The sequence below is a fragment of the Cricetulus griseus genome, chromosome 2 (genome assembly GCF_003668045.3).
Source record: "Cricetulus griseus strain 17A/GY chromosome 2, alternate assembly CriGri-PICRH-1.0, whole genome shotgun sequence".
In the NCBI taxonomy this organism is placed as follows: domain Eukaryota; kingdom Metazoa; phylum Chordata; class Mammalia; order Rodentia; family Cricetidae; genus Cricetulus; species Cricetulus griseus.
The window spans coordinates 108,995,391-109,015,364 of NC_048595.1; the positions used below are offsets into that span (position 1 = coordinate 108,995,391).

General features: G+C 42.6%; 1 protein-coding gene across 1 annotated transcript in view; it reads right to left on the reverse strand.

Annotated features, from left to right (window-relative positions):
* Window positions 1-11,848: 11,848 nt before the first annotated feature.
* Window positions 11,849-19,974, reverse strand: part of Rragd (Ras related GTP binding D) — a 37,256-nt gene continuing 29,130 nt past the window's right edge. The window contains exons 6-7 of the mRNA XM_027403421.2: window positions 15,725-15,873; window positions 11,849-12,000 (exon numbers count right to left, since the gene is read on the reverse strand). Coding sequence (XP_027259222.1) covers window positions 11,849-12,000; window positions 15,725-15,873 — 301 coding nt within the window. The remainder of the gene's footprint in view (window positions 12,001-15,724; window positions 15,874-19,974) is intronic.

Here is a 19,974-nt window from a genome sequence, read left to right on the forward strand (position 1 = left end):
CCGGCCGGGCGCCGGGGCGTCACCAAGCCGGGCGCCGGGCTGCGGACGGCCTGCGTCGATGACGTCAGAGCCAACGCGCCGCTGCGTCACCGCCCGCGCCGGCTCTGTGAGGTCGGCCTGACGTGGCGCTCGCTTGGCGGCGTCCTGCCACGCTTGAGCGCCCGCGGGCCTACGGAGCCGGGAGGCATCTTCATCGTCCACCCCCGCTCGGCTCAGCCCCGGAGGCCCTGAGCTCGCGGGATGATCGGAGGAACGACGCGTCCCGAAGCTGCGGGCGAGCGGGTGGGCGCGGCCTGGGTCACGCCGGCGACCGTGACGAGCGCTTCTCCGAGCCCACTGTTCGTCTTGGTGCGAGGGACCCGAGTGGACTTGTGTACCAGTGGCCCCTGGCTGCGCAGTGTGATTAGCTAAGACACCGTTCTCGGGGTGCAATGAAACCAAGGGGTCCGTGGGATTTTAGTAAAAGCATATAAATATGACAGCCCAGACTTCATAGGACCCGTGCGTTTGTTTTTGTAGAATGTGTAAGACAAAACAGGCTTCACAAGGCTTAACAAGGAAAGAGGACCGCGGGACAGGAAAGGAGGGACAGAAGGACCGCGTCCCAGTAGAGGTTAGAGGTTCTAGGAGGGATGAAGACAAGTGGGCAGGCTAGTTATATAAAAAACCGTGCTTGATTTTTTTTTTCCAAAGTTCTCTGTACGTGGATTTCGTAGTGATTTGTGCCAGCCAACCGAAGTGGGAAGAAAAAAAGCTACATTTAAACGGCATCTTTTAAGGCATTCAAAGGAGATATTTTCTGAAATATCTGAAACATAATATGATGAGGAGAAACAAACAAAACCGAACTCCAACGTGCTTCTTCATAAGTCCCACATTTTTGTGTTCCGTCCTCACATTTAGCAGCTAATACCTTCCTCTGCCTCTGCTCAGCTACCAACCTCATAACCAGGCATGTAGTCATTCCCAGTCTACTACCATCTCTGGAAGCACTCTCCCCTCAGGTTCCCCTTTTCTTCCAAACAGTAGAGATAAGGATGTTTCCCTTTTAATCTTGAAGCCACCATCACCAGGTCCTTTGGGGCTCTTCTCTGTACAAAACTGGAATTACAGCCTCTCCTTAGCTAAAAAAAAAAAAAAAAAATAACAAATCTGACATTGAGTTATGGGCACATGTCAAAGCTCAATTATAGTCGCTGCAAGAGAAAAGCCAACTCCAGTTTTTCTCTAAATTGAAACGTGCACAGAGGGAAAATACGTTGATAAGAAGGGAATATTGCTATTTAAAGGTTACTAAATTCTTGACTGCTAACTGGATGGCAAGGGAATTCATTTTCCCAGGAAATTTTGTCAAAAGAACACTGTGGGTTTTTGTTATGTTTTGTTTTTGAGACAGGGTTTCTCTGTGGTTTTGGAGGCCGTCCTGGAACTTACTCTTGTAGACCAGGCTGGTCTCAAACTCACAGAGATCCGCCTGCCTCTGCCTCCCAAGTACTGGGACTAAAGGTGTGGGCCACCACCACCTGGCAAGAACATTTAGCTTTATCAGAAACAAATTTCTCCCTAGAAGAAAGTTACAATTTATAGGAGACAAAAGATTCTATCCCATATTAAATTTGGGATAATTTTTACCTTGGTAATACTCCTACAGAGAACTTTTTTTTAACCCTTTAAAGTTGTCTCAGAAGCTACCACAAATGACAAAAGATGAAGTTCAAAACACTTTTTTTGTTTGTTTTGTTTTTCCAAGACAGGGTTTCTCTGTGTATCTCCTCCAACTGACACTTAAGAATCTTGACAGCTTTGAGCTACCATCCCTATGTATTCCCTTTTTCCCCTAGAGAGCAACCAAAGAAAGTCTATTGTGTGTTTAATGATTGATCAATTCATTTATTCTTCATAAGTTATTCCTCAGACTGTTGACAATAACACAGGTTATCTTTTTTTGTGGGTGAAGAAAATTGAAGTCTTAAATTAAGCACAGGAGGGCCAGGGCTAAAAAGAAAAAAGAAATTAAGCAATTTAAGTTCTCTGTTTTATTAGGGCACATTACAAGTGATTATCCTATTGGTATATTGTTACTGTTATGGTGCAGGTGAAAAGTTAAAAACCACCACACATACAAGGCCAGATTACAGCCCTTTATTTAAGCCAGAGACTAAGAGCAGACTCTTACCCCAAAGAAACTCTCAGCACCAAAGCTCAGGGTATAACGTTTCTAAAGAGAAACCACAGTGGCCTTGTCAGATGTAGGTCAGGGAAACCTGGTGGCATTTATTTTGGCTATATATTCAGCAGATATTTTGGTTATGCATCTGAACCATGAAAAGTCCCAAATGTGCTGCTAAGGTAAACGTGACTGCTCAGATCTGGTGATGGCTGAAAAAGTGCCCAAGCAGACACAAAATGGAGTGATGGTAAGATCAGGACAAAATGATGTTACCTTAGTCACTTTACTCCTCATTTCTTTTCGTTACTTTTCAAATACTTGACTTTTATGAAGGAGCAGGTACTGAGGAACAGTAATTAAGTAGGTCCCAGTCATTACACGAAGGACGAAGATGCAAGACCAATGGGCCTGTACTCACAAGTCTTAGCATGAATTCCAATCAAATCAAATATGGAACAAGGAATTGTTGGACTTTTTGATTTATCATTTATAAGGGCCAACTGTATTGGATGGTTAGATCTGACTCATTAAGGAAATCAGATAATTTTTTTAATTACCTATTTTTAGATGAAACAGAGCTAGTAAAAGTTTGTATCAGAGTCCAGTCCCAGGGAGCCATTGGAGGTAGCCCTATAGGAAATATGGCCAATATTAGGAGGGGAATTGGAAGCCACGGTAAAGGGCATAGCCAGCTGAACTAGTGTGCAGGTCCCATACTATTGATGGCAGGTACAAGGGTTTCCCCATTCACCACAAACTCAAATGTCAGTTTGAGTGAGAGACATTAAGGGCAGAGCAGTTTCCATTTGCCTCTCTATGGTTTGAGACATTTAGGATGTGAATTCAGATGCGCAGATCCTCCACTTGGCTTGAAAACCCATTCCCTGTCAGGTGAGACATCAGACATGGGGAATAATTCACCTTTTTTGTTTTGTTTGTTTGTTTTTTGTTTGTTTGTTTTTCAAGACAGAATTTCTCTGTGTTGCTTTGGAACCTGTCCTGGAACTTGCTGTGTAGACCAGGCTGGCTTCGAACTCACAGAGATTCGCCTGCTAATCTTTTTTTTTTTTTTTTAACAAACTATTTTCATCTTATTTTTATGTGCATTGGTGTTTTAACTGCATATTACCTCTGTTATGAGGATGTTGGATCCCCTGGAACTGGAGTTACAGACAGTTGTGAGTTACTGTGTTGGTACTGGGAATTGAACCTGAGTCCTGTGGATCAGCAGCCATTGCTCTTAACTGCTGAGTCATCTCTCCATCCCTGTAATTCATCTTTTATAAGATTAGGAGGTTTTCCTGGCCTGGCCCACACAGCCAGAGACTATGAGTAGCAGATTTCTGGCAAATCTTGCTTCCCTTACATATTTATCTTGTAAAATGAAGCTACCATGCAATTTACTCTGGTGGGGTTTATGTCCCATCTGAGGGAAAGGGTACTATGTGACACTGGGGATGTGTCACATAGTCCTGCCATGTAAGTGTATTGTAAATTTAACCCATTTTACTCAATCATTTTTCAAAACCCAGAAGGTTGTTTTGTTTTGTTTCTTTTTATGTTTTTCAAGACAAGGTTTCTCTGTGTAGTCCTGGCTGTCCTAGAACTCATTCTATAGACCAGGCTGGCCTCAGACTCAGAGATCTTCCTGCCTCTGCCTCTGAGTGCTGGGATTAAAGGCGTGCACAACCACTATCCGGCTCCAAAACTCCGGTTTCTTTATATTATTTCACTTTAAACAAATTTTAAGTTTACTTTGTTGTTTTGATTTACTTTAGGCTTAACTTGAACAACATACACAGAAGACTGTATAAAGGGAGCTAGCTATACACTGTATTGTCCCTCCAAGCTTGAATATTTAAATGAATTCCATTGTACTTAGCATGACTACAGATAGAATTCATGTTAGGAGTGAAGTAAGCAGGTTAGATCCCATCTCCTGACCAGGTTTTAGTGAGCTAAAAGAGCATATGAAATTTTTAAAAACTTTTATCAACACCCAAAAAGCATTTGCTTGTCTATAACTGAGTAGAAACAAAAACAAGTCTCTGGACTTGGTGAGGCAGAAACAAAGGCAGACCTTTGACATAGGGCAAGGGAGTCCCCAAAATAAAAAGACCATACCAAAGGAAAAAGTCTTAGAGACCCAACAGACCCAGCATAGCTTTTGTCTTCAGTCTACTGCCCAAGCAGGACAGCTAGAGAGACTCTTCCCACACAGAAAAAACAGTATCCTTAGAAACTCTGGAGTCATGGACTCATGGGCTGCCAAGGCTGCCAGGATGCCTGGGGTCGTTGTGGAGATAAAGGCAGGGAGGGGCTGCTCTGCTCCTGCCCACATTACAGTTCCTGCTCTGGGGGCTTCTACTGATAGCACACACCTGTGCCACAGGACACTGTGTCCCAGCTGGGACCTCACCCTGCAGGGCTTGCTCTCTTTGGCCATGGGAGCCCTTTAGGAGGAGGGCCATGGATAACTAAGTTCTGACTCTTTGGGAGGCCATCAGTGCAGGCTGAGCAATCGGGTTAGGAGGATTGAGATCAGACTCTGACGGGAAGAGATCATGAGAGAAATAGAGGAGGGTGAGCTGGGAAGGAGGGACCAGGCAAGGAGAATGAGGGGCATGGAACTTGAGAGGGAATGGAGAAAAACAGTTGGGGAGTCCCCAGACAAAAGACAAAATGAAAGACACGTGGAATCAGAGGACAGTTTGCTGGAACCACCAATATAATTCCATTTACAGCATCACTTTTTCCTGTGACTTTTTCATTTGTGTTTTCTTTGAGACTCACTTTGCTAATATAGTTGTGAGCTGCATAGCATCCCCCAAGTACTGTGGAATCAGGGATGAGGGAAGGACCCTGCTCAGAACTGTGCTTTTGCTTTATTTACATGGACCGTGGTTTTTTCTGTTGTTTTATTTTTTACACTTTGAAGTGTTTTTTTTAATTAGTTATGCGCTAGAGTTAATTAGTAACTGGCTAAGCAGTTCAAAGCACTTGCTGCTCTTGCAAAGGACTGGGATTCAGTTGGAGGCTCACAACCATCAACCCACAGGCTCTTCAGGTATCCAGTAGTACCAATCATGCATGTGATACATACACGCACATGCACACAAAATACTCACATAAAATAAGTAAAACTGAGAAGAATTTGTTTTAAATTAATAAGGAAGATTACAATCTGGCCAGGCAGTGGCAGCGCACACCTTTAATCCCAGCACTCGGGAGGCAGAAGCAAGAGGATCTCTGTGAGTTTGAGGCCAGCCTGGTCTACAAAGTGAGTTCCAGGACATCCAAGGCAGTTATATAGAGAAAACCTATCTTTTATTTTTTTCTTTTTTGGTTTCTCAAGACAGGGTTTCTCTGTGTAGCTTTGGAGTCTATCCTAGCACTCACTGTGTAGACCAGGCTGGCCTCAAACTCACAGAGATCCGCCTGCCTCTGCCTCCCAAATACTGGGATTAAAGGCGTGTGCCAACAACGCCCAGCGAGAAAACCTATCTTAAAAAAAAAAAAAAGAGAATAATTACATTCTGTATCCTCCTTTCTCTCGGTTCTTATGAACCAATGGATAGTTTGGGTAGAGTGCTCTCATCTCCTAAATTTGGCTCTAAAGGAAACACCTGCAGCGGAGATAAAACTTCCTTTGTGACAGACAGGGAGTAGAGACATCGGGTGTGCTTGAAGACAGCTGGGCACTTCTGTGTCTTTTGCCTTCTGACACCTCTAAAGAGCTCTTCACGGAGTGTCCCTCTGCCACTCTTCCTATGCCCTTTTCCTCTTGTCCCTACCCTGTCACTCCAATCTATTACTCCCTAGTTCCCAGCTAGCCAGTTGCTGATTGGTAAAGCTTGGTAGTCTTCATACCAACTTGAATAGCTTAGAAAGCTGCCCCTGCCTCAGCAGGTGTGCCAGTTTCAACTTACCAGGGAACTACAACAGTAAATGATTGAGTCCAATACTTTTAAGCAGATTTTTATTTTATTTTTCACTGTAATAGCCACGAAATTTAAAAAATAGTTCATAAATACATGTTGCATTCTTCACTCTGCAGACAAACGTCACTGCATATAGGAATTATGGAGCTTCTGAAAGCAATGTTGTGCCCCCGGCATTCCAGGCTATAATTACCAGTCTCCTTAGCACACTTGTGATAACACTACACTGCTTTCCCTCAAAGCTCAATTTACAGGCAAAGCTTGACAGCCTAATCCAGCAGCCCCACCTTCCTCATATCTCACTCTCAGCACTCAGCACCTAAGAGGGCCACAATCTGCCTGCTTTCTAGTGTCCTGTGAGAAAATATTGGCACCAATTTTACTTCCCCAGAGACTTGATGTAGAATTGAGGTACAGATGTTTGTAAACACTAATATATCCATATGTGGCAGAGTAGGAAGAAGAATTTTTAGGCTTCCAGCCTGTTGGTTTTGAGTAAAATACTGTTCAGGAAGACAAGATGTCTTTTAAAATTCTGAAATGGGAGAAATTTTCTGTTTAAAAATAAAAAGTCACCCTCCCCTCCAAAAAAGCAAAGGGGGCACTCAGCACCCAAGAGATGGTGCTCAGAGGTTAAGAGCACTGACTGCTCTTTCAGAGGTTCTGAGTTCAATTCTCAGCAACCACATGATCGCTCACAATCATCTATAATGAGATCTGGTGCCCTTTACTGGTGTGCAGGCAGAATATTGTATACATAATAAATCTTAAAAAATAAATAAATAAATAAATAAATAAATAAATAAATAAATGGGCTGGAGAGATGGCTCAGCGGTTAAGAGCACTGGCTGTTCTTCCAGAGGTCCTGAGTTCAGTTCCCAGCAACCACGTGGTGGCTCACAACCATCTGTTATGAGATCTTGTGCCCTCTGCTGGCATGTAGGCAGAAGACTGTATACAAAATAAATAAAATCTTTAAAAAAAAAAAAAAAAAAAAAAAAGGTCTGCCACCATACCTGGGTTTTCTAAATAAATAAATAAATAAATAAATAAATGTCACCCACCTTAGCCAGTGGGTGCAGAGAGGCAAAATCATGTTAATTAATCGTTGCTGAGGGCGTGAGCTTGGGAAACAGGCAATGGTGGCAATTATTAAAAAGCTCTTGAGTAGTCATTGAGTAAAGAAACGATAGCTGGGTAGTAGTGGTGCATGTTTTTAAGCCCAGCACTCAAGAGGAAGGGGCAGGTGGATCTCTGTGATTTCAAGGCCAGCCTGAGTGAGTTCCAGAGTTCCAGGACAGCCAGGGCTTTTACATAGAGAAACCCTGTCTCAAAAAAAAAGGAAAAAAAAAAGGAACAGAAATAAAGAAAATGGGAGTACTTATCTGTAGAGATCACTAGTATGCAAAGGAAAATAGCCTCCTGGGCTGAGGGTACCTTAACGATAGAACACTTGCCTAGTGCAGCAGCACCCTGGTGTAGATCCCAGCACTAGGAAAAGCAAACCAGATCCTAAGTCAAACATGGTTGTACACACCTGTAATTCCAGCACTCTGAGAGCTGAGGGGAGACTACAAGCTCCAGCATGCCTGTCTAAAACAAGCAAATTGATCTTCAAATTCAGTAAAACCTCCACTGACAATAACACACTAAATTTAAAGTGTGTATGGCCTGAAACACCAAGAGGACTGTTAAGTTATTCAAAACATGCTGTGGAATATTCCTTTACACTGTGAATATGTCACTGTGATTGGTTTAATAAACAAGCTGACTGGCCAATAGCTGAACAGGATACAGTTAGGCAGGAAAGCCAAACTGAGAATGAAAAATATGGTGTAGTAAGGGCTAAAAAGGCTGGCACACTTGCCCAGTATGTGTGTGGAGGCCCTAGGTTGTACTGATGCTGAAGAAAAATGTGATTTAAAATGAAAGTATAAATTCAAACTGGGTGTAATGGCACGTACCTTTTATTCCAGCACCCAGAAGACAGAAGCAGGCAGGCTTCAGAGTTTGAGGACAGCCTGATCTATATGAGACCATGTCTCAAAAGAAAAAAAAGTGTACTTCAATTTACACAATGATTTATCTTTATTTGCATAAAATTAGAAGTGAGTAATCAAGAGAGGCTGGCTATATAAGCCTGTTGCCCAGCTGCAGAGAGGCTGAGGCAGGAGGATCTGGAGGTTCAAGACCAACGAGTAACAAAGAGACCCCACTTCAAAAGGTTTTTTAAAACTTTTCTTATTAAATGGGTCTAACATGACCAATAAAACAGTGATACACACACACACACACACACACACACACACACACATATACAAATATGTGTGTGTGTATATGTTCTACACATATATGGTAAATATCATCTTAAATAAAGGCCACACTACTTTCAACAAGAGGCCATTCTGCTCCCAGAAAACTAAGCTATGAGTTTGTCACCAAGTCATCAGCATACAAACATGCTTTTACCTTGGCAGTTAACATCCCTGTTGTGTGCTAACAGTGGTTATAAATGGTATACTATCAACAGTAAAACATAGTGTGCTCGATTACAAACTACACCCAGTCTGTGTTTGAGTGCATACTGTACTTTAATCATCACAACAGTGCCATTGTTTTTATGAATTCAGTTCAAACAGATTTGGCATATAACCCATACATAATAGTATTGCTGTGATTTTTAGTCACTTCATATTTAAGGATCCAAAATATATTGTATTCACAAAATAACACTTGGTAAATAGTATTCAGCTTTTATTTACATTCCTTTGAAAGCACTTCATGTTCTCAAGCCCTAAAACCAAACAAAAATGTTCTAGTGTGGCTACTGTAGCCAGGAGTCTGACATTTCCGTTTATAGTCACACTTGAGCATAAACACAGATCTACACAATGCACTAACTCCCAAATCTAAGATAAAATACAAAACGAATATGAAGATATGCTGCAATTCTGGTCACAGGCTTGAAAACCTCTTTAGAGTCATTGTCACACAAGGCTTGAGGCTGTAATCATCAGTATTAGCATATGAGTAACTAAAGAGTGCATTTCTGACCAGGAAGTGGGCCCTACGTCATAGGGTTGTTTCTGCCTATCCCCCAAAGAATCCCATGCTCTTGAAGTGATAGGCTTTTAAGGCACATTTCTACAAAAACCCATTATATAACTAGCTTAAAAATGGAAGCTCCACTTCTATATGGTAATTTTATGGGGTTTACCTGACAGGCAAGTGTCTTATCTTGAAAATAGTCTTATTAAAAAATGCAATTCTGTCTGTTCAAAGAGAAATGCTTTGTAAAAACTATTGAGGAGCCAGGATAGCAGCCTAGTAGTGTCTGCCCAACGTGCACAAGTCCCTGGGTTCCTCTGATCCAAGCATGCTGGTGCATTCCTGTAATCCCAGCAGCACTTTGGGGAAGTGGAGGCAGAAGTTTGAGGCCAGCCTGGGTTACCTCGGACCCCGTCTCAAAAAGCAAACAAACTGCTCTCTCTCTCTCTCCTGCTCTCTCTCTCTCCTTTCCTCTTTCTCTGGTGTATATGTGTGTGGAGATTAGACTCTTAAGAGTAGCCCACCTCCATCCAGCCTGTTGGCAAAGGCCCATCAGGGAATAGCTTTGAAAACTAAAGAAAACAGAATCTTCTCTGGGACTCCAGGCACCTAACAACTCATTCTGGTCTCTGCATAGGGATCATAAGGAAGAAGCCATGGTGTGTAGTGATTGTTAGAAACCCCCTTAATACTGCACAGACTATTGGGAGGCTCAGCTCTCCACCAATCAACATTTCATTTCTGTTAGCAGCTTCAGAGGACCTGTCCCAGCAAGGCAGCACATGCCTTTGATCCCAGCGCTTGAGAAGCAGACATGTGGATCTGTGAGTTCAAGGGCAGCCTGATCTACAAGGTGAATTCCAGGTCAGGCAGGACTACACATTCTGTCTCAAACAAAACACACACACACACACACACACACACACACACACACACACACACACACACACACACACACACACACACACACACACACACACACACACACACCCCACACCCCCCCACAGCACACACCCCAAAAACAACAAACAAAAAAACAAGTATAAGACTAGGGGAAGGGGAGGCAAGAAGATGGGGAGACAACACTTAAAAGAAGTGGGCTTCAGGGACAAGCTGCTTTAGACATGTCACATATTTTTGCAAGAGCAGCTCCGTGTCTCTAGGAGATTCTGCTTTAAAAAGAATCTTTTCTGCTGGGCAGTGGTGGCGCACGCCTTTAATCCCAGCAGAGGCAGAGGCAGGTGGATCTCTGTCAATTCGAGACCAGCCTGGTCTACAAGAACTAGTTCCAGGACAGCCTCCAAAGCCACAGAGGAACCCTGCCTCAAAAAAAAAAAAAAAAAAAAAAAAAAAAAAAAAAACCACTTTTCTACTGACAGTGCTAACCTTTGGAATGATTTGGTATAGGGCTAGATTTCCGACTCTCAGTTCCCCGATGATCTAAAACAATGCACCCACGGCTAATTTACACCTCTTTAGGCTTTCGTTTTCCCATTGGCCACAGCTTTCCTGTGTCTGCTGTCCTGAAGGGCAAGTTGGTGGCAAGCTGAACTAAGTAGGAACAGGTGGAGGACAAGAGGCATACTGTCACAGATGAAAGGGTGACTTAGGTAACGAATGGAGCCACCGAGGACTTAACTCGATAGTGAAGACGAAAGATCTGCTGCACACCTGTGGTCATGGAGCATTAAAAACTGGTCCTGAACAAAGACTTTAAACAGCACAACAGCAGGCCATTCACAGGGCACGCACACACAAGTACACAGGTGTTTAGACTGAGTGCCCATCTGCCTACATCCGGGAAACCTCTTAGCTCTGCTATTTTAGCCTCCTCGGCAGGTACAGATGTACCTCCAGAATCCCCGCTCCCCACCCCAACAAACCCATGCTATTTTCCCGTCTCCTCAAACACCATTCATATTTGTTTATACTGATTGGCGTCGTTTTAGAAATCTGGTCCCAAAGGTTTATTAGAATAATGCAGCAAAAAGAAATCACCCATCTGAATATGGTGACTACAAAGACGTGTGTTGAGGTAAAGAGCTTCCCAAAGACTGGGTGAGTAGGAGGGCATGGACATAGGGATACAAACATGGATGTAAGCCTGGCACTAAAATCTTCCTACAAAAATTCCTATTTACACTCGTTACAAACAGGAGAGGCTCTTATTGCTTTTGCCTGGGGCTCCCAGCCCTGACCTACTCCTGCTTCACTGAAAAATGATTCCCCCCTCAGCAACTGGTAGCAAAGATTCCCAAATTTACAAAAAGTCATTACCAATGTATTACTTTGGATTGATTTCTGATCCCCATATGGACTCTAGTATGCATGTTCTTGACACCAAGTGCAGAAAAGAGTTTAGAAAAGTCACCAAAGTTCATCCCAGTGAGAAAAAAAAAACAAAAAAACAAAAACATGAAAAAAGTGCAAAATCAGTATAGTTCCTGCAGTTCTCACAGGGGATTTTTCTGTCAACATAAAAGTTTTCATTTATGTACTAAAGTACAGTGGGGGTCCACTTTATTGTTATTGTACAGGTTTTTGCTTCAAAGTGCTTATTTTATTTTAAAAAGAGAGTATTCTTTTTCCTTAGCAAATCTATGTCCATGCCCCAGGCTCCTCCTTCCTGTAGTGCAGTGGGGCTCAGCACCCCCATCACATGAGTGGGTTCAGGTTCCTGACTGTTCCCCTACAGCAGCATTCTAGGGGTCCCATTAGGAGTAGTTCCTTTCTTCTTCTGCAACCGACTCTGGGCTTTTCGAGATTTCACCATTTTCATTCTCACCTCAAAAACTTCATGGATGGCCTTCCGGAAGCAGTGAAAATTATAGTCAATAAGGCCTGCAGGAGAAGAAGAAAGAAAAAAAAAAAAAAAAAAAAAAAAAAAAACTTTAAATGGCACTAGAAACAACCTGTCATTTGTGTCATCCAAGGCCAGTAGGGGGCAGCAGAGGCACAACCATCATGTAACAGGCCTAGGCCTCAAGAGGCAGGTGGTCTTGTGAGGTAGGTGTTTCCTGAAGACTATTCCAGAAGCTTCCAGAGTTTTTGCCACATTTCCAAAGCTGTCCATCCCCCCAAAACTCTTGGAAAACCACTGAACTTCACTAACTTCTTTTAATCATTCAAATTAAAGATAAATCAAGGGCTATCAAGATGGCTCAGCAGGTGTTTGCTATGCAATCCTGATGACCTAAACCCCACCTCCAAACACAAATGAAGGTGGAAGGGGAGAACCAACTCCACACACTCAATAATAACAATAAATATCATTTTAATTTTCAAAAATGGCTGGCTTCACAAGCCTAACAACCTAAATTCCTCAGAACCCATTTATGAGTTCTAGGCCAGCCAGGGCTACATAGTGAGACCCTGTCTCAAAAGCAACTAAATAAATAAGGTGGGAAACAATAGAGAAAGACACCACCAAACACACATACATACACACACATTAAATACGAGCTGAGAGGCTGGGTGTTGGTGGTACATGCCTTTAATCTCAGCATTTGGAAGGTAGAGGCAGGCAGAACTCCGAGGTCAAGGCCAGCCTTGTCTATACAGTGTCAGCACAGTCAGAGAAAGCCTGTCTCCACGAAACTTTAAATATGCCCATTTCCCTATATTCCTTAGTTACAGCATTAAATTAAACTCAACAACTAGGTTTCTAGTTAGCTTATCATATTCTACAAAACCTGCCTATCATTAGAGATTGTGGTTTCGTAATAATTTACCAAGGATTATATGATTGATTCCTACATACTTTGTTCTACACAGTCAGATGTTAAATTTAATGGTGAAGGTTAAAGACCAACTGGACTTGTACAGCGTGAAGCATTGAACTTTAGAAACTTTGTGATGGAAACCCTGATGCGACTTTAATAGAGATTCCCCAGGAACAGACAGAAAACATGCAGTATCAGAGCGGGAAGGACATGGTGGCATTTCTGTGTGGTACTCTTGAGGGTGTGAACAGTTCATTCCAACCAGAAACAGCAAGACTGTCAGTTCCCAGGTCAAATGTTGTGGGGGGGGGGTGGATGAGGACTTGAAGATTATTTACTATTTTTGCAACTTTTCAGTTAATTATAAAATTGGTTCAAAATTAACAAGTTCTCCACCTAGCTCAGATGTTCCTAAACTTTAGAACCTGCTCCCAGCTGAAGTTATACATCTATGTGGCCCTTGTTTTCCTTAGCTTCCAAAATCCACAGGAAATACCAACCAACAATAAATGTGGGAAGAGATTTAGAATGTGTGTGTGTGTGTGTGTGTGTGTGTGTACACACCTAACTCTACACAATTTAGTTACACCTTCTCTTTTCTCCCTCCTTGTTCTTCAAATTCATGGCCCCTTTTTTCACTAATTGTTACTTCATGCATGTATGTATATACATATATGTTCCCAAACATATCCTGCTCTGCTCAATCCATATATTGTCACCATATATTTCAGGGCTGATCATTTGGCACTGGACAACCAATTGGTGTGCTCGTCCTTGGGGAGGACCTCTCTCCTGCTCCCTAACTAGCCATTCTCAGCCCTGACATGAGCTAGTGCTGTCAGCTTGCTATAAAGCCACTTATACTTTTTTGGGTCTGAGTAAAATCATCTGTATATCGAGAGAGAAGAACAAAGTACAGCTCTGTCTATCTTCATTTGTTGACAGGGGATGCACAGTACTGGGATTGAACCTACAGCATCACACACAAGAGGCTAGCCTCTACCACCATGTACTGGCCCAGTCCTGCTGTCTATCTTCCCAAAGGTAGCCCATATCTAATAGATAATCTGTTATTCTTTCTAGCAGATGGAAATAAGGAACAAAAGATGAATACTCTTAAAAGTTTTAAGGACAAATTATACAGAAGTCAGTTTGGTTGGTCACTGGCAGACACACAGCCTCAGGGCTGGATATGTAAATTTTACATGAAAATCAACTTCCTAAAACAGTAAAATTCAATATTGATAGGAATAGAGCAAACTGGGCATATTAACCATAGAGTTTGAAGGATATTTTGCTAATATTCACTGGAAGCCACCAAAGCAGGCCTACCCTTTTGAGCTGGGGAATTCCACCAATGCTGTTGGTGGAGTGGGGGCTGGGATCAAGTGTCCACAGGATGCTCTCTAGGCAACTGGGCAGTAGCTCCAGTAAACATCCCCAGCCCAGCCACACTACCATCATTTAAAAAGCAAAGAAAAAAATCAGTTGTTTTTATTTAAAACACACACACCCATCACCATTTTATTTAAACAAAAATGGTGACCTCCAGTTTCAGCGAGGAACTCTATCTCAAGAGAATAAGGCAGAGAGTGACAGAGAAATATACCTGGCCTCTCTCTGCTCTTATGCATCCACACATATGTTTGCACACAGAGACATCACATACTATGCATAAACCACACCTAACACATGCAAATACCATATACTAAAACATACATATATGCCACATGTAACATGAATACACTACATACACCACACACATGTATACCATATATCACACTAGAATACACCACACACAACATACAACACAGGCATATACCACAAGTATACACTATATACAATACACATACACCAGAGAGAGAGAGAGAGAATATAAATTGGCTTTGTTATAGAGAAACTAAATGTGTGGAAAAAACAGCTTTGAAACCATAGTAACAGTGCAGCCAGTTTTGCTGAGAATGAAGGGGTGAAGTAAAGAGAGGAAAAGAAGGCAAGAAAAAGAAATCTCAGAAATTTAACAGGAGGCTTAACTCAGATGTAAAGTTTCATTTTGTTCTTTGTTTTCCTTAATTTTAGAACAAGTTTATTATGAAGCCATAGGACAGCAGAAGCCGCTACTGCACTTTGCTGGTTTGCTTTTGCATTGCTTAGCTTTGCTTTCTGTAGCCCAGGTCTCTCTCTGTGCAGATGGACAAGCTCTGAGTCACCTGCAGCGCTGTTAGCAGTAGTAAACTACATCCTAGCTCCAGTCAACATCCCCAGCCCAGCCACACTAGCATCATTTAAAAAGTAAAGAAAAAATCAGTTAATTGTTTTTATTTAAAACACACACACCCATCACCAACAACTGAATTTGACGCTTACATTTTTATAGTATCAGTCATTCCTTCACCGTGTGGATCATGACACCATCCCTGCTATTTGAAGAGATTATGTGAATGCTAAGCAGAAGATAAAGGCCATCTACCTCTAATGCTTCTATAATTAGGAGAACAATGGCCACACGGTTCATCTAACACCCAGTGCTGTGGCCCAAGACAGGCTCCCCACCTCTACACAGGCTAAGAAATCCTTTCCTAGTTTAACAGCCTGGCAAAGTGAAAGCTAAGGCCCAGTAGAGGATTCTGGTTCTACTTCCACCTCCTCCCAATCATGGCTGCACACCAGGGGTCAGGCAGGTCCAGATACCCACTCATGCAGGGTTTGCCTCAGGCCTGCTAATCCAGGGCCATGTGAGTAGAGTTCAGAGGCTTGGAGGGCATGCTGTGACTACACCCATTCAACAGGCACAGAGGCAGCGCAAACTGAGGCGGTTCTTTTTAAATCACACCAAAAATTACCTTTTCTTTCAAAGCTTTCCTCTCTGACAAAGCAAACGAGCGCCAAGAACTTTGTCACCTCTTTTAAATAAAGAACTGTTGTATTATTCAGCTTTATAATGGCCGTGGATTCCTTGTCATACGGGGCTCCTGCTCCATCTTCTTTGAGACTAAATGGAGACAGAAACCAAAATGTATTGGACCTTCAAGAAAGAACTACAAATTGCAACCCAGCAACAGATCCCCACTTCAATACACAGAAAACTACCCTTCTAGTAAGCCATTTATGCTTGGAGTGCCTTTGGGTAAAAGTTCAACATAGCACAGGTGTAGCGGCTCTGACAGTCACTCTGTTACCAACATGGTAAGTGGGGTACTTCGGCAGGTGGGCCCCTCTCGAGGTACCTGAGGAACATGAGTGGAGGTAGAGGCTAGCCTGCATGTCTCTGTAACCAAAGGCATCTTGTTTTTACATAGTGGAACACCTAGACTGCAAAAGCAAGGGCAAAGAGTTCCAAAGAGAATACACACAGACCAGACAGGCAAACACTGGGCTTGACTTGGGCCAAAGGAAAAACTGCTAGAAAACAGAATTAAGAGGGTGTGGATATGCAGAGCAGTGGTGGCCCATACCTTTGATCCCAGCACTTGGGAGGCAGAGGCAGGCAGATCTCTGTGATTCAAGGCCAGCCTGGTCTACAGAGTGAGTTCTGGGACAGCCAGGGCTACAGAGCACAGGAAACCCTGCCTCAAAAGGGAAAAGAAAAAGAAGTTGTGGATAGGTCAGTGGTAGCACCCTTGTCTAGCACAAGTGAGACCCTAGGGTCCATCCCCAGCTCCACAAAGAAAGGCAATACCAGAGGACTACTGGTAAAATTTGAGTATGGTATATATTAGATTAGATAACAGAGTATACTAGACGTTCTATATTTGCCTCGTTTGATAATTAAACTATCGTCCTGCAAAAAGGTGTCCTTGTTCTCGGAAAATACAAAGAATCAACAAATCTGCAACTAATTTCCCAGCAGTTCAGCTAAAACACAAACTGTAGATGTGTATCAGAAAAATAAAAGCAAATGTGTCCATATGGTTAAAAACAGGCAAATCCCCACGAAGGACATATAGTTCATTGTGCAGTCATTTTCTGTAGAGTCAACATTTTCAAGTATGGACTATGGAGAGAGAGCCTGTGAGAGCTTTAAGAAGTTGAGTGACTTTAGGCCTCAATCTCCCCATCTGTACACCATCAACACTTCCAATTTCCTGATGGGGAAATGACATGATCCATCTACAGCCCTACAGTGAGAACACGCAAAATGCATCTAGCTGCTAATATCATGGCTTTGGGGATCAAAGCAGGACCTGCTCAAGACCCTGGTGTCATTGGTTCTGAATCCTTTCCTCCCAGGCTAAAGAAGCATCTTTGTACCTTTTCCCTTTATCTGAAACTATGTAAATTTTCTGGTGCATTGTCCAAATTTATTAATAAGTGACTAGAAATTTGACTCAATTGGAATTACACTAAGCCTTATCAATTTTACCCCCAAATTACTGTGGAGTAAACTGGTAACCATACCTGGTTCTGATCATATACTAGTTGCAGGGGAAATCCTCTAAACCAGACAGATACTGAGGAAAGTTGGGCTGGCAATAAAATAACTTAGGCAAAGCTAATGACAGAGGTAAACCAGGATCTAAAATCCAGAGCTGACCAACGTCGAGGCCGAGGCTTTAATCTTACAGAGATTTAAAAAAAAAAAGGGCTTGGGCGGCAATCACGACACAATGAAGAGACTTAACTGTATTTCCAAGGAAATGTGGGGGTTTTAGCTTTGAAAAGATCTTTGAACTATTATCTACATGCTTAAAAGTAACTTACGTTTCTATTATGTGAGCCCAGACATTCAAGGCAGCCATAGACAATATAACAGGATCCTACCAAGAAAGGAAGGGACGGGATGGGAGGAAGGGGAGAGCAAGAGAGGAAAAAAGGAAGCTATCTCTTTCAGACACTGGCCAAGAGCCCAAGCCTGCCTTCTGTGACTCTGGGCTTTCTCACTTTCTCAGCAGCTCCCTCCCCTCTGCCATGCAGCTGCTTGTAGACCTCCATGGCTGAAGACAGCAGGTTTCTAGACCCCTAATTCAGAAAGGCATGTCCCTCTTCTTAGCTCCTTTCCCCCAGCAGCTGCCAAGACTTACAACTCGTATGTCCTGTTTTACTTTCAAACGCTAACAAAATGGTCCTTAAGCCTGAAATGAATTATGGAAATTAGCTTCTGAAAGCATCAGTGAGTCCACGATAACCTTCAAACACACAAAACCACCTCCCATACTAGGCTATGAACTTAGGAGCCTGTGCATGCTAGGCAAGATGTCTACCAACTGGCTCTAATGAGAAATGTCCTAGTGTAAGAGCTCAGATGTTTGAAGATGTTTTAACAAAGTTCTTAGTTTCGACGGCACCATTTTTAGTTATTATTTATTTATTTTGAGATGGAATCTTGCTATGTTGTACACATTGGTTTAAACTCTCCGTTATCCTGTCTCAAGCAGTCTCAGACAGCTGGCATTACAGGCAAGCACCACATATGAGCTAACCTATATTTTTAACACAGAATCTCTCTTGCTAAGTCATCCTCTAAGAATAATTAACAGAAATGCTTACATTTTTTAACCACTAAAGAAGAGAGGCTATGTTACATTTTTTTTCAAGTAAATATTCTTGAATATACAGATTCCAAATATTTCTAATTACTAAATAACATTTAATAGCATGGGTAAATTCACAGATGATATTACATGAAAAATAGCAGAATGTAAAATTATTTATAGTGATTCCCTTATCCTAAAAATTAGAAATAGAAAAAAATATATATATAAAAGTGCAAACAGTGGGACCGGAGAGATGACTCAGCCATTCAGAGCACTGGTTGCTCTTGCAGAGGACTGAGGTTTAGTTCCAGGACTCACATGGTGGCTCACAACCGTCAGAAAGCTACAGTTCCAGGGGACCCAACACCCTCTTCTAAACTCTGAGGGCACCAGGCATGCACGTGGGGCATATACACAGATATGCAGACAAAACATAAAAGTTTCTAAACATACAAACAGCAACTGTCTCTAGACAGTGAGGTTGCAGACTTCTTGACTCTTGCTTTTAGTTCAGATCTAGCCCCAGGTTTCCAGCAGGAGAGGCAGGGCCCAATCACTGACCTTGAACCCCTGATCCCAAGAGAGTTCACTTTTTATGCTTGTCATTGTAGAAGCATTGTAGGTATTGCTTCTACAACCATAACAAGTAATACAGCAGACAAAATAGAAGAACAAAAAAATTGCAAGAAGAAATTTGTGAAGTTTTACAACTGAAATTATTGTACAGTTCACTTCTTCATCTACAAGCCAGGAAAACATGTGAAGGTGGAGTGAGTGAGAGAGAGTGTGTGTGTGTGTGTGTGTGTGTGTGTGTGTGTATGTGTGTGTGTGTGTATGTGTGTACACATGTGCATGTGAGTGTGTATGTCTGTGTGTATGCCTGTGTGTGTGTTGAGCTGCTAACTATACAGAACCTCATCTGAGAGTCCTGCAGAAACAAATCACCTGGTCTCCAGTAGGCAGCTGAGAAAGGGCAGTAAGACCTCCTGTCCCAAGGCCACTGGCTTCCTGGGCTGCCTACAAGGGCCCTAGTCTCTGCCTACATCCCAGTTCCCACCTTACTGGTTACTGAGCTGGCTCACAGCTGCTCCAATAAGTTGAGTGTCTTAGGGTGACTACTGCTGTGATGAAACACCATAACCAAAACAACTTGGGGATGAAAGGGTTTATTTGGCTTATACTTCTGTATCATTGATCATTATTAAAAGAAGTCAGGGACAGGAACACAAACAGGGCAGGATCCTGGAGTCAGGAGCTGATGTAGAGGACATGGAGGGGTACTGCTTATTGGCTTGTTGACCATGGCTTGCTCAGCCTGCTTTCTTAGAACCTAGGATCACCAGACCAATGGGCTGGGCCCTCCCATATCAATCAGGCTTGCTTACAGCCCATCTTACTTAAGTGTTTTTCAATTGAGGCCCTCTTCTCTCTGATGACTCTAGTTTGAGTCAAATTGACATAAAACCAGCAAGCACCCGGAGGAAACTCTAGAGCCCACAAACCACTGTGATCCAACCCAGTTCTTATGGAATCCTGTGGGGTCTCAGAACACCAGCACTCTACCGTCTCTGTTGAAGTCTTACACCAGCACTCCACTACAGAGAGGCTGTCTCTGGCGA